Here is a 13717-nt window from a genome sequence, read left to right as displayed (position 1 = left end):
TGGGTTATTTAGACTAAAATACTCAATTTTGCTCTACATGGGCCTGATATCCACTTACGAGGATGTCATCCTGCTACTGTTCTATCAACATATTAAATGAATATCCTCTGTATATGACAGGAAATAAGAGAAACCACAGTAGTTCCCTTTATGTACCAGCTCAGACTCTGAGAACCATGAGCTCTATAAGAAGCACTGTGTGGTAGGTGACAGCAGGTCCTGTGAGTTGCGATTTAGACTTCAAGTAGTTCAAATCGTCATATGAAGTATTTCAGCACACCCACTAACAGCTCAGCACCGGTCTATGGTATTCACCACAGAGATGCTCTAACCCCTTCTGCCTATTCGACCTTTGTCGGTGTCACTTTAGTCATTTTTCCTACGTCCAGCATAAAACAGAACAGACTATTTACTTGTGCCATCGTACAAGATGATCAGTAGCATTTGCTGCACAAAGGGTCACACCATTATTAGTGTATGTTACTGTATATTTGACCGTTAACGGCAACATTCACAGGAATTATTACGAGATTTCGTTGCTTGTAAAGAAACTAAATTAAAATGGAGAGAATCAGAATTTCTCTAATGGGTCGTGTAAATGTGTGAATTCTGCAGGAACTGACCCAGAGGGTCCTCGATCTGTTCGGCTGCCATCTACAGGACTACATGAAAGCCAAGGAGCTGGTGACCGAGCAGCAGGTGTCTCTGAGAGCAAATGAGAGCAGCGAGAACGAGCAGCTGTGGAAGGCTTATTCCAGCATCAGCAGCCCTCACCTCGCCGTGACCAGCGAAACAGTGGAAGTCAACTATGTGAGGGCAGTCGCAGACTTGCTGCTGCACGTTTTAGTGCCTTCACCGCACTTGGAAACGCGCACTGGACGGTTTGTGGTTGGAGAGCTGATAACCTGTAATGTCCTGCTGCCTCTCGTTGCCAAACTGTCGGACCCTGACTGGTTAAACCTCCTCATACTTAAAATATTTGTCAGCCAACCGCCAGAAACAACAGAATCACCAAATTCATCCCCGCTCCTACCCTCTCCACCTGATGACCCAGAGGTCGCTCCAGCATGGCAGGCAGCACATGTTCCTCAAGAGAACAGCGACGTTCCTGCGCAGAGAGCGGAGGCTGAAAAGATCAATCACACAGAGACCGCCACGCCCGCTGCCGATGATGTGCCCGACTCCGCGGAGGCGGACTTTCCACAACACAACGCCGAAGAAGATGAAACTGTTCGACCCTTTTTAAGGCGCTACACAAGAGGAAGCAAGTCAAACCCATTTTACCAGGAAAACGACTCTGACCCGGATTCTCCTTTGGCTGATTTTAAACGCAGTTCCAGCGATTCTTTGGTCATGATCGGACAAGATGATGGTCTGGATGACAGTAGGAAGGATTGCGCCACATCTGTCGAGACCAACTACGGGTTGGATTTGGAGGATGTTTGCCACAGTCCAGTGGACGGCCAAACCAAATTCCTGCTGAGCTCAGAATCGGAGGAGCAGACTAATGGCTGCGTCCTGCCATCGCTCAGCACAGCAGAGAGGGACTCCAGTATCAGCAGGATTCGTTCCTTGGACAGAGAAGGCAGTTCCCCGTCTATAATCGCCACCAGAGGCCTTCTTATAGGCGCAGAGCAGACTGGGGTAATGAATCCTAATGAGCTGAGTGTTGTCAGTACATTGCAGTGCTGTTCCTCTGTCCCCACGTTCAGTTTTGAGCCCCTCAGCAGCCCCGAGGGACCCGTCATCATCCAAAACCTCCGCATCACTGGAACCATCACGGCTAAGGAGCACCGAGGCACCGGCTCGCACCCCTACACACTTTACACCATCAAAGTAAGGACAATGTGACTTTGCTACGATGCAGTTGTTGGTTGGTGTTTACTGGGCTGATCGATGACCCACAGAAAAACACCCAGAGAGTGCTGCAGCACTGCTTTCAGGAGTGTCCTCTCTATCAGGCATTTGGCCATGATGATGAGCTTTTCTGCATTTGTGCAGTTTTTAGCACTGACAAATATAATGATGATAAAAGGCAGTAATTTTAATGTTTCAACATATTTAACTTTCAGTTTTGTTTAATAACTAAGAGTTTAAAACCCTGAAATACACAGAAACAGGACTCGTTCTGCACTGGGAGAAAGTTTTTAGAGCTTTACTAAAACGTTAAATAAATCAGTGCTAGGACGTTTGGATAGCAAGGTAAATATTAGACAAAGATAAAACCACTAAACACAAAACACAGGAGGTTCTTTATTAAGAGGAAAAAAGTCAGTTACCCAGTATTCAAAGTAATGCAGTTTGTCATCCCCGCGCTGATGAGCGACCCGAAGGAGGGCTGGGGCCGAGCTTCAGCGGTGACTGAGTGAGGGTCTATTTGGACACTTTGTTCTCTCAGGTGGACATGAAATAAAACAGCAAAATTAATTTCACATAATTAATATCAGTTTTAGACCTTAACACAGTAACACTTAACACAAAGGGTAACATCTAGGTGCAGTTTCCCCCTCTGGGGGTGAGGGTACCTGGACCTGGGGTGTAAAGTATGTTTGGGGAGTGTGATTGTGTGTACAGTGTCTATTTGTCTGTCTTTACGTTGGGTGAGTGCTGAGTATTTGTATATGTGTATATGGGGGTGGGAATGCAGGTTTGTGTCTGTGTGCTGTGTCTGTGTCTATATGTCAGGTTGGGTCTTAGACTCCGCCCCTCTGGGAACATCCAAAGTATGGAGGCCTTTCTCCCCCCACCACACTCCCTGCCGGTGGCTGATGCCCTCGGGTGTCAGTGCGTTGGTGGTTCTTGGTGCGCGGCGCTGGGCGCTCAGGTATGTACCGGCTCACTCACAGTGGCTGCTTGGCACGGTCGGGCGCCCGTGGCTCGGTCAGGCCTTTTCTGGGGTGTGGGGGGCCCTCAGGCCTCTGGGCCTGGGGCTCGGTTCACTCTGGCACGGCTGGCTGCCCGCAGAGCCCACGGCACGTCACTGCAGCCCCCTCTGACCTCTGCTCCGTGGCTGCTGGGTGACCCCTCATTTGGGGCTCTCCTCAGCTCTTCCCAGGAGGGTGGCACAGATGCCCCTCTGATGGTCCTCCTTGGGTCCTCGTACTCTGGGGCCTCTGGATCTCCTCCATGCCTGCTTCATGCCCTGGGGTGGGGCTATGTCTCCCCACACTCCCTAGCAGATCGTTACATGGAGAAACCTTTTGAATACAAGCGTGCTGATCCACACGGGTGTTCACAGACACAAACTACCTTTCGTGGCTGCTACCTCACAGCACATTGTGCGCTGTAGGTCCTGCGTGCCACACAACAGCATTCAATATTTAATGTTTACTGTTATTTACTGTTAGCTATTAATGTGGTGGTGCTGTGTTTATGTTGCTCTTTTTTTTGCTTAGGGTTAGGGTTTCTCACTGTCCCTCTTCCCCTCTGTTTTTCTTTTCCTTTCCTTTCTTATCCCCCAGCCATGTCTGTCCCATCTGTAACAACTGAAGATAAAATAAAATAAATAAAAAAAACTTCATGTTTTCCTGCACTGACTGATGGGAATGCGAATACAGTCACAAACGTTTGGCCTGTACTGGTGCATTCTTACGTTCACTGGGATATCAGTGAAGCCTCACAGTTTGGTTTTTATCTTTACAGTATGAGACAGCAATGGCTTGTGAGAACCCGGCAAGCATCCAGGCCGGCTTTGAGGATGCAGAAACTGTACAGACGGGCTGTGAGAATCCATCTTCTGCTCAGTCTGTAGCCTATCACACGGTCAACAGACGCTACAGCGAGTTCCTCAATCTGCAGACACGACTGGAAGAAAAAACAGAACTGAGGAAACTCATCAAAGGTACAGAAGCTTTATATTTTGCTCGACATTTGAAAGGAGTGTTGCATTAGACCTTTGAGAACCTTAGAGAGTTTGTTTGTTCCAGTCTGACTCATCTGATCTTTTTCCAGGCGTGAAAGGTCCAAAGAAAATATTTCCAGACATGCCGTTTGGAAACATGGACAGTGATAAGATAGAAGCCAGGAAGGGCCTCCTGGAGACCTTTCTAAAAGTTGGTGGAAAACCTTTCTGTAGTGCACTCGTGTTGTTTGTTGGCCTGCTGCTACATTTCTGGTGGCTTCTTTCTGTTTCAACCTTTTCAGCAACTGTGCGGCATCCCTGAAATAGCCAACAGTGAGGAGATGCAGGAATTTCTCGCTCTCAATACAGATGCCAGGATCGCCTTTGTCAAGAAACCTTTCATTGTGTCACGCATAGACAAGGTGACTATTTCATTCTAACACGAGTGAGTGACACATGAGTGTTTGTGCTTAGTTTGCTGAGACGGAGCGCTGATATGAAGAAATGACCTGCTCTGGTTTCAGCTTGTGATGCCTCGTGGCAGCTGCTGTTGGGATTTGGCGCTCGATAAATAAACCTGAATAAATGGAATTGATACAGCTCATATGTGTTGTTACTCGTGCAGATTGTGGTGAACGCCATCGTCGACACCCTGAAGACGGCGTTTCCTCGCTCAGAGCCTCAGAGCCCCACAGAGGATAATGAGACTGAGGTGGATGGAGGCAAAATAGGTGCCGATAAGAAGACCAGGTAAGAAACACGTGCAGGCTCAGTGGAGCACGCTGCTTCCTGCGCCTCCTGCGTCTATCCTGTGATCCTCTCACCATCAGAGCTAGCTAAGAGCAATGCTGTGAGGACTCACTTTTGTGTTTTTTGGAGTAGCTGCTGCACAAGAGTTTGAGCAGGTCGTCCACGAGTCAGAAGGTCAGCGGTTTGAGTCGGGTTAGATCACACAAGTTAAACCTATTTTTAAATTTTTGTGCTCCAGGTGCTGAATGTTTGTTTTTCTTACAGATGCAACATTTAGCGATACACTGTGCATTTCTATTTGTACTTTTGTTACGTCTTTCCCAGCCTGTCCTGCCTGAGACATTGTCATACTGTATACCACCTGTATAATGTAAAAACTGAAATGGCAGCAATAGAAATGGAGAAACAAACAGATCAACCCTGAACAAGAGGAGTCTTGGAGATCTTGGAAAAGCAAAATGTGTTTGGCGCCACAGTTATGATCTGAGTGCACTGTGTGTGCGTCACCGGTGCATTCACATCATAAATCTGACTGCAGTTCTTACTGAACATTTACTGATGCAGAGCTGTTGTTCCCCACGATGAAGTCAACCCAGACTGGGAACACTGAAGAGGCCCTCCACGGTTTCAAAGCAGAGTGAGACGCCCGTGCAGTAGCATGGATCTTTACTGGTTTAACACGTCACTTGTCTTTGTAGTGGGGATGATTGCGGTACAGTTATTACTGCGTAATAAAAACCAGGCTTGTTTTAAGTCAGGCTCAATAACTGCTTGAGTTGTTTTCAGTCATGTGTGTTCTGTTTGTTCCAGATCTCGTCTGAAGTTCTCCAGTAAAAACGTTCCCTGTATGAATGGCTCAGACGTGAGACCTCCAGTTCTGTTCAGTATGGAGGAGGCCAGCACAGTAAGCGACTTCCATCACAGCTCGGGTGCACGCTTTTTAAATGATGCAAAAGTTCACACTGTGGAGCTTCTTTTGTGCCTTTACGAGTGAATCAACCAGACTGAGTTAACAATGAATTAAAATATGAATGTAAATGTTTTGTAAATGCAGACCTTCTGTTTGCTGATGTGCAGAATATTGTGCAGCAGACCAAGAACCTCAATCAAGTCTGGTCGCTTCTCTTTCCAAAGGACAACTTTTTGCAGCTTTCTGCCTCGAGGCACATGGCCTATGGCCGCAGTAGACCAAAGGGGTGCCACTCCTGTCAGCTAAGGAAGCATAATTATTTGGTGGTTTAATGGTGTGGGCTTTTCTTTTGTAGAGGCATACGTTGGGCCTCTTACTGCCAACTGAGCTGACCCTGTCTGTGCCTTTATGATGATAGCGGGTCTATGGCTGGCCCCAGCAGGCAAGATGTGTTGCAAAGCTCAAATCATCTCAGTCATTTCCTTAGCACCACAGTGAGGTCACTGTGGCCTCCACAGTCTCCAGATTTACATTCAGTAAGGCACCTTTGGGATGTGGAGGAACAGGAGATTTACACCTGTAGCCCTCCCTGAGCCTGGTTCTGCCGGAGGTTTCTTCCTGTTAAAAGGGAGTTTTTCCTTCCCACTGTCGCCAAAGTGCTGCTCATAGGGGGTCATATGATTGTTGGGTTTTCTCTGTATGAATTATTGTAGGGTCGACCTCACAATATAAAGCGCCTTGAGGTGACTGTTGTTGTGATTTGGCGCTGTGTAAATAACATTGAATTGAATAGCTGCAACCACTATGTGACACCATCATGTCAGCATGGACCAATCTCTGAACAATGTTTCTGTCAAACTGCTGAAGAACTGAGACGGTTCTGAGGGAAAATGGGATCCAGCTGCTTTACTTTCACTGAATGTTATTAAGTGCAAACCTTTCCTTTTAACTGTATTATAGAGGACCGTACCAAGCTGATTAAAGTTTAAGTAACTATTAAAAAAACTCTGTTCTGTGATTCCAGATGTTTAATGGGATGTCTCTGGGATATTTGCAAGACTTTATCAATGAACAGGAGAAACAGACCATGAAGGATGAGACAGAGAGAGGGACCTGTGCAGGATTAAGAGAATTTGGAGGCCATCTGGATCACAGGAAGAGTCGGGAACGCGGTAAGGACACGGGCTAATATTCACATTGGTTTATGAATGTTTCAGTGCTGCGTGTGAATTTAAACCAGTAAAGTAAATACTCAGTAAGACTATTGAATAAAATAAAACTGGCCATGATCAGCCTCAGTCACACCCAACAGCTGACACAGCAGCACCGTTCCAGCAGTCCTGAAATCTGTATGTCTCTGATGGTTTTTGTCTAAATTACTGGAGAAGTCATCATGTTGCCTTTGGCTGATGTCACTGCAGGAAGATGGATCAACTTAAATGGCAAAGTTAAAAGCCAGCGTTGGATCTCGAATCACCATTATCACACTATCATCACGTCTGTGTGTGTGTGTGTCTGTTTGTGTGTCTGTGTGTGTGTGTGTGTGTTTGTGTCTGTGTGTGTCTGTGTGTTTGTGTCTGTGTGTGTCTGTGTGTGTGTGTGTGGGTGTGTGTGTGTGTGTGTGTGTGTGTCTGTGTGTGTGTGTGTGTGTGTGTGTGTGTTTGTGTCTGTGTGTGTGTGGGTGTGTGTGTGTGTGTGTGTGTGTGTGTGTGGGTGTGTGTGTGTGTGTGTGTGTGTGTGTGTGGGTGTGTGTGTGTGTGTGTGTGACTCACGCTGGCTTGTCTGCTTTCGTTTGCCTTTGTGTCTGAGCAGCTCACTGACTCATTAAGTCACTACCACTTCCCATTCAGTGTCTCTCTGTGGTTACAGCTGGGAGTTCTGTTCCAGTCACTGATCAAATGCATCAGACCACATGTTCATATTTTGGCAAACTGACATGTTGCTGTGGATACAAAGAGCGAGGCAGCAAAGGAAACTAGTCTATTACTACATTAGTTCTAAAACAGGCATCTGTGACAGAGCTCACGGCTGCTGCCCAGGCTGGGCGTTCCTAATCTGGCAACACTCTATAATAACCATCATTGATGGTTGGTCAGTCGCTAGTTAATAGTGATGGGTTGTCTGCGAACGAAACGGCTCTTAGAGCCGGCTCTTTGACGTGAACGACGCGAGCCGCTCCGTATCGCGAGCTGTGGGTTGTTTTCTTTCTCTCTCTCTCTTTTCCTGCTTCAGTCCACAGCGAGCCTTGTGCTTTACGCTGAGCAGAGGGGGGAGGGGCGGTAGTTACACTCAGTAGCACAGGAACAGAGCGGGAGGGGGAGAGAGAGAGAGCAGGGACAACAACATAAGAAAGGTATAGTAATCATCCACAACTATTTTCAGTTGCAGATGATAAAGGATTCAGAAAGTTTATTCATGCAGGTCCATATGACAGAGAATGTGCATCTTCTTTTTGTTTTCATATTTTATATTTAATTGTGTTGTGGTTTGTAGTGTTTTGTGTTGTTTCACTTTAAATTTGTTTAAAAGGAAAAAGCTGCAAATTTAAATAGTTAAAAGTTGAAATGTGAATAGTTGGTTTTTGTATTATATGATTTATTTATTACATTTTATGTGGAGTGAATAAATAAAAGTATATTTACGGTGGTATGGGCTCAAAATGTGGTCATAAATATTTTGTACTTGTAAAAAAGATTTGTGTGTGGACTTAGCCCAAAAAAACCCTGCAAGTTACAAGTACGAATTTTGACCCTATTTTTCTTCCTTTAAGCTGATTGGTCAATGTCATGTCAATCACAAATGTAACAATCCAATCAGAGAACAGATGGGTTTGGCTGTCGGAGGGGCGCTTTTTTTGAACTGCAGGTCCTTGAAGGGTAATCTCTATATAAATATCCGATAGCAGCTAGGTCCCCTAACTTTCAGCAGCTGTTGAAAGGATAAAGTTGTGCTATATCAGTGGTTAGAAATAACATCATTACTTTAGGATTAGTTTAACACAAAGTCAGGGCTGACCCAGGACCATTGCTGTGAGTCACAGTGCGCAGCATAAAGGTCCTTTCACATCGGACGCAGGATGTGCTGCTAATGCTACCTGCTAACTAAAAGCAAAGGATCCAGAATTTGTTGCTGGCTGCTGGGCTCTGTGGGTTTTTGCAGCAGCTCTACCTGCACTAGATGCACCTGCTCCTTGTCTTTTCTATCTCTGACTTTATGTCCTCTACAAGAGTTTCTGGGGTTTTTTTGCTAGTTCTTCAAATGTTCAATAAAAACATGTATGCTAATTCATAACGAAGAAAGCTTTGTAATGAAGACTGTCATTTCCAAAACACTGCCCGCCCCCACCCCGCGGTCCGCAGCGCTGTTGAAAAGGCTGTGGAAGTCCCTGTATTAAACACGTAGACCTGTGACACAAAAATCACCAAACTCGGACGACCACAGACTGTTTTCCTTCGTGGTGATGAAGGAAAACGCTGGGTTGGCATGTAAAAGGGCATTTATTCCCTTCAAAGACCTGCAGTTCAAAAAAAGCGCCCCTCGACAGCCAAACCCATCTGTTCTCTGATTGGATTGTTACATTTGTGATTGACATGACATTGACCAATCAGATGAAAGGAAGAAAAATAGGGTCAGAATTCTTACTTGTAACTTGCAGGGTTTTTTTGGGCTACGTCCACACACAAATCTTTTTTACAAGTACAAAATATTTATGACCACATTTTGAGCCCATACGGTGGCCCCTACAGACAAAACACGTACAAAACACAACAGAAGTGCTCCAGGATGCTAGGGGGCAGTGTTGAGCTTTTGTTACCTCGTGGCTACACAAGCCAGCAAGTACCAACGACCGGATTTGGTGTGTGGTAGTAACAGGTAAATGAACATATTTTTAAATTATTTGAATATATACGAGTGCCTGTGTATAAATACACAAACAACACACACATGCTTTCATGCTTTCAATTGTGTAATTTAAGTGATCTAGTAGCTCTGTTATGGAAGTTCAGTTCATGCTAGAAATGTGTTTTGGAGTTTGTACGTGTTTTGTCTCTAGGGGCCACCTCATATATTTATATATAAACATATATAAATAAAACCACTTTTTTTTTAAAATTTATTTATTTTTTACGTTAGTAATTCCTTTTGTGCGCAATTTTATATTCTTGTTAATAATAAATTAATTAAAGCAACAAAACAACCTGAAGAGCCGGTTCTCTAAAAACAGCTGGAATCCCATCACTACTAGTTAATCTTTAATCAGCGGTTGTTGTGCTGCTAAGAAATGATAAAAGATAATTTATTGGGACAAACAGGTATGTTTGGATGTCTTGATATACACAGCTGTGAGGGACATGTCCTCGTTCCATCAGTTTGCTCTGAGTTCTCAGGCTCGTTGAGTCCTCGAATATGATCTGTTCATAGCAGAGATTGTATAAAAAGTTTCTCCCTGAAGTGTGTCAGAAATGTTAGGACATTCAGTCCAAACCCAAAACATTAACTCTTATCTACCTTTAAGACTTATCACAAAGGACTTGTTGCATCATGCAGCGCTCCATCATTGCTCATTATAAAGAACTACCACAGAAAAAACCGAGGCCCTTCCTTCTTATGCTCGATGCTGTAATGAGACATTCACTGTTTAATAAACCATTTTTTCACAGTCAGCCAGCGACGTGTGAAACTATCAGACTCTAGTTTCTTCTTGTTTCTGTAAGAGAGGATGAAGTACGTCATAAACTGCTTTAAATGTTGTCTTGGTATGATGGACAGGCACACGTCTGCTAACAAGTGCTAAGTAACAGAATTTCATCCAAACTGAAGCACAAATTTCATGAACAATTGTTCCAACAAGAATCAAACAGGATAGCAGACCAGCTAGGCAGCTAGCCAAGGCTAGGCCTAACAGACAGCCATCAACTACAGCTGTCAGTAAGAGCTGCCACGCTCCTACTTTAACGTTAACATACATGTTTTGCTTCTATTTTGCTGGTTTGTTTCAATTTTAGTTACAGCTTCAGTCCCCAAAATTGGGAGACTGTGAAAATGTAAACAAAGAGAATGCAGTGATTATCAAACCCATATTTTAATCACCACAGAACATAGAAAACATGTTTAAACTGAGAAAATGAGCCCCCCCCCCCAGGTCAGTTTGACTTTGATCGCAGCAACATGTTGTTGCTGTGTTTCGGGAATATTGTTCACATCTTGTCTGATGCAGAATTCTAGCAGCTCACCAGCCCTGGGTCGTCTTTTTTGGTATTTTTCATGCCAAATGTTCTCAGTTGCTCAAAGGTCTGGGCTGCAGGCAGGCAGAGATGCAGGCTTTTAAATGAAGGGCCGATGGCGGACGGACGGCCGCTCGCCTCTGTAGTGGTTGTCTGTTTTTTCCAAGCAGAATTTCAAATTCACGAAACCTTTTCTCTCAGGTTGCTTCAGTAATTTTAAATGAGCGTCTGGGCTCGTTCACATACAGCTGCTTCTTCACACAGCTGGAGCGTTCGCCTGCATTTGTCCATGCGTGGTGAACAGGGGCTGTTTTTAATGTAAAAATGTCAGTATTACACTTTCACATGAATCCATATCATGGACGTTATTATGAGACCTGCTTTCCACTTGTGCAGAAGTGTCAGGTAAATACATAGTATGAAGTATAGAGACGCTTATTTGAACATCCACTTGATGTGAAAGAGAACAGGTGAATACACACTATAGTATGTACAGTCCTGAGCAAAGGATTATGGGAGTGAGCCGAACATTATTCTGAGCATGGAGTTTACTGAAAACAGCACTTACACTGAAACAGGCTGTTTTACAAAGTTTACGACCACGTGCCTTTAAAAGGCCTGACCGTTTGGACTTTGCTGCGGAGCACCAAACGTTGGACACTGAAAGCCTGCATCAGCTCATGGCTCAGTTTATACTGTTCTACACAAACACGTGACAAATCTTATTTGTGCATGTAGGGCGGCTCGATTATGGCAAAAATGATGATCACGATTATTTTCACTGACATTGAGATCTCGATTATTTGACGATATTTATTTAACAATAACAATGTGTTGAATAATGACTTTAAAAAATAATATAAAATAGTGCAAATACTGATAACAGTGCAAATGTTTGCAATATAAGAAATCAATGAAAAATGTAAACGTCTGTGTTTAGTGAACTTTGCAGTGTTGCTCTGTGGTGCAGCTACACTGTAGCAAAGTTTACACACTGTGTCTACTTGATCCACGTCTGACTGAACCCATAATGTTTCCACACCACTGAAGGTTTTTTACCTCTTTTCAACCAACAGCAGTCACTCTCCTCTCCAAATAACTTCTGCTCAGCTTTCCGAGCTTCCCTCGGGTCCTCTTAATCAGCAGTCCCCAACCCCCGGGCCTCGGACCGGTACCGGTCCGTGAGTCGTTTGGTACCGGGCCGCGAGAGTTGAAGCTCAGGTGTGAAATGTCTGGTTTTCAGGGTTTTTATTGGTTTTCAGCGTTACTTTGTTATCGTTTTTATCGTTAACTCGGTTTTCCTGGGTCTTTTCACGTGTGTTATGAATAAATTTTCTTTTTTTCGGTACTAGTTTCATTTTGTTGTATTTATCCGCGACACCTTAAAGGCCGGTCCGTGAAAATATTGTCGAGCATAAACCGGTCCGTGGCAGGTTGGCGTCCACTGCTCCTAATTGTTGTGACACGTGTTCGAAACGCAGAGAGGTGCGCTCGATTTGCCACACGGAGCAGCGCGAGAGTAAAGCAGGAGGGAGGGGCTAAAAATCGGCTCAGTCATTTTTAATGATCGTTGAAAGCCCAGATCGTAATCGTGATTAAAATTCGATTAGTTGAGCAGCCCTATGTGCATGCTTCATCCTCTCCCTTGCAACCCACCTGTTGTCACTCCACCTCATGTCGTCTGCTGCCAGTGATGGAGGCTGTCATGTGCTGGCTTGCCATGTATTGCAGATGGAAGGTCAAGGTGACCCTTAAGAAAAAACGGCTCCATTACTGCAGATGGCATTCTTCACTCTGTCTTCCTGAGTCATAGATGTGACCGTCAGTAAATGTGTGTCATTGTTGTAGTTGACGTGACAGTATTACAAACATTTTGTTAGTTACAGCAGCTGGTATGGAGTCCAGTAGTTTTCATTACCAGTACATAGTACTGAGGCATGTGTTTGACCTTTAGGTCAGCTTCTGTTGCTTCTGATACTTAAAAGTTGATTCACAAATTATTTAGAGGCAAAGCTGAGTGACAAACCTGTTTCTGAGGCATGGCAGCGCTTGAGTCCAGCCACATGAGGGCACCATTGATAAACGTATGAAAAGGAGCATTGGTATGCTCTTCACATCTACACTGCATCAGTTACACACCAGCCCTCATTTCTTTGTATTTAGCTGGGAAAATGTGAAATGGGTGCAGCGATTTAGTGAAGCACGAGCAAACATTAAAGGAAATACAGTAGATAAGGAAAAATAGACTCTGTATAATTCTAATGAGCTTGAAAGTCAATATTGGTGTGCCCACATTTATTCTTCAGCGCTGCCGGCGTTCTTACAAGCTGTCCTGTGACTCCTTAGTCACAAGTAGGACCAGCTCTCCAGGCTTCTTGAAGGACACTCAAAGCTCTTTGGATGGTGGCCACCTTTTGTCCTGTTCTGTGAATATGATCAGAGAACAGAGAGACTCTGCATCAGTCTCACAGTACTTTTATTGCTTTAAATGAGAATCTGGCTCAAAACTTTTGCACAGGTCTGTATGTCGAATGTGTCACTGAAACAGGTTGTATTATGTTTCTACACGTATGTCTTTCCATGCCGTGCTCAGTTAACACTATATAGTAGACGTGATCTTCAGCTGTACCACAGTAAGAATGTGGTTGGATGTGTTTCTGCATTTATGTCTTTGTTTGTTCCTTTTTCAAAGGTCTCGGCTTTGGATCTGAGATGGCGCTGGCTGAGGTGGCTCTGAACATCCTGTGTTTACTGATGAAGCAGCAGTGGAGCTGGCTGTGCATGGAAAACATTCAGAAGACCATCAGACTTGTGTTTGGGACCCTTATTAACAGGTGACCAGTTATTGAACGGTGGTGAGAGTCAACATAAAGTTGACGCTCGCTTCAGACCTGTCGCAGCACTTGCACATTCAGCCTCCTTCTGGATGGCGTCTGCATTACTGATGGGGCTTTAGGCCACTTTCATGTTAACCGAGTATAACGAGGCAGC

General features: G+C 44.6%; 1 protein-coding gene across 2 annotated transcripts in view; it reads left to right on the top strand.

The window, feature by feature from the left end:
- The window catches only part of snx19b (sorting nexin 19b), a 54545-nt gene that overhangs the window by 896 nt on the left and 39932 nt on the right, over nucleotides 1–13717 (top strand). For both annotated transcript variants that reach the window (XM_014407729.4, XM_014407728.4), the window contains exons 3-10: nucleotides 616–1836; nucleotides 3643–3841; nucleotides 3952–4052; nucleotides 4144–4263; nucleotides 4467–4591; nucleotides 5402–5495; nucleotides 6526–6673; nucleotides 13419–13560. In XM_014407729.4, the coding sequence (XP_014263215.1) occupies nucleotides 616–1836; nucleotides 3643–3841; nucleotides 3952–4052; nucleotides 4144–4263; nucleotides 4467–4591; nucleotides 5402–5495; nucleotides 6526–6673; nucleotides 13419–13560 (2150 nt within the window). The remainder of the gene's footprint in view (nucleotides 1–615; nucleotides 1837–3642; nucleotides 3842–3951; nucleotides 4053–4143; nucleotides 4264–4466; nucleotides 4592–5401; nucleotides 5496–6525; nucleotides 6674–13418; nucleotides 13561–13717) is intronic.

This window comes from Maylandia zebra, linkage group LG14 (genome assembly GCF_041146795.1).
Source record: "Maylandia zebra isolate NMK-2024a linkage group LG14, Mzebra_GT3a, whole genome shotgun sequence".
Taxonomy (NCBI): domain Eukaryota; kingdom Metazoa; phylum Chordata; class Actinopteri; order Cichliformes; family Cichlidae; genus Maylandia; species Maylandia zebra.
Note: the sequence above shows the minus strand (reverse complement) of the source record. Positions and strands in the feature narration are given on the sequence as shown.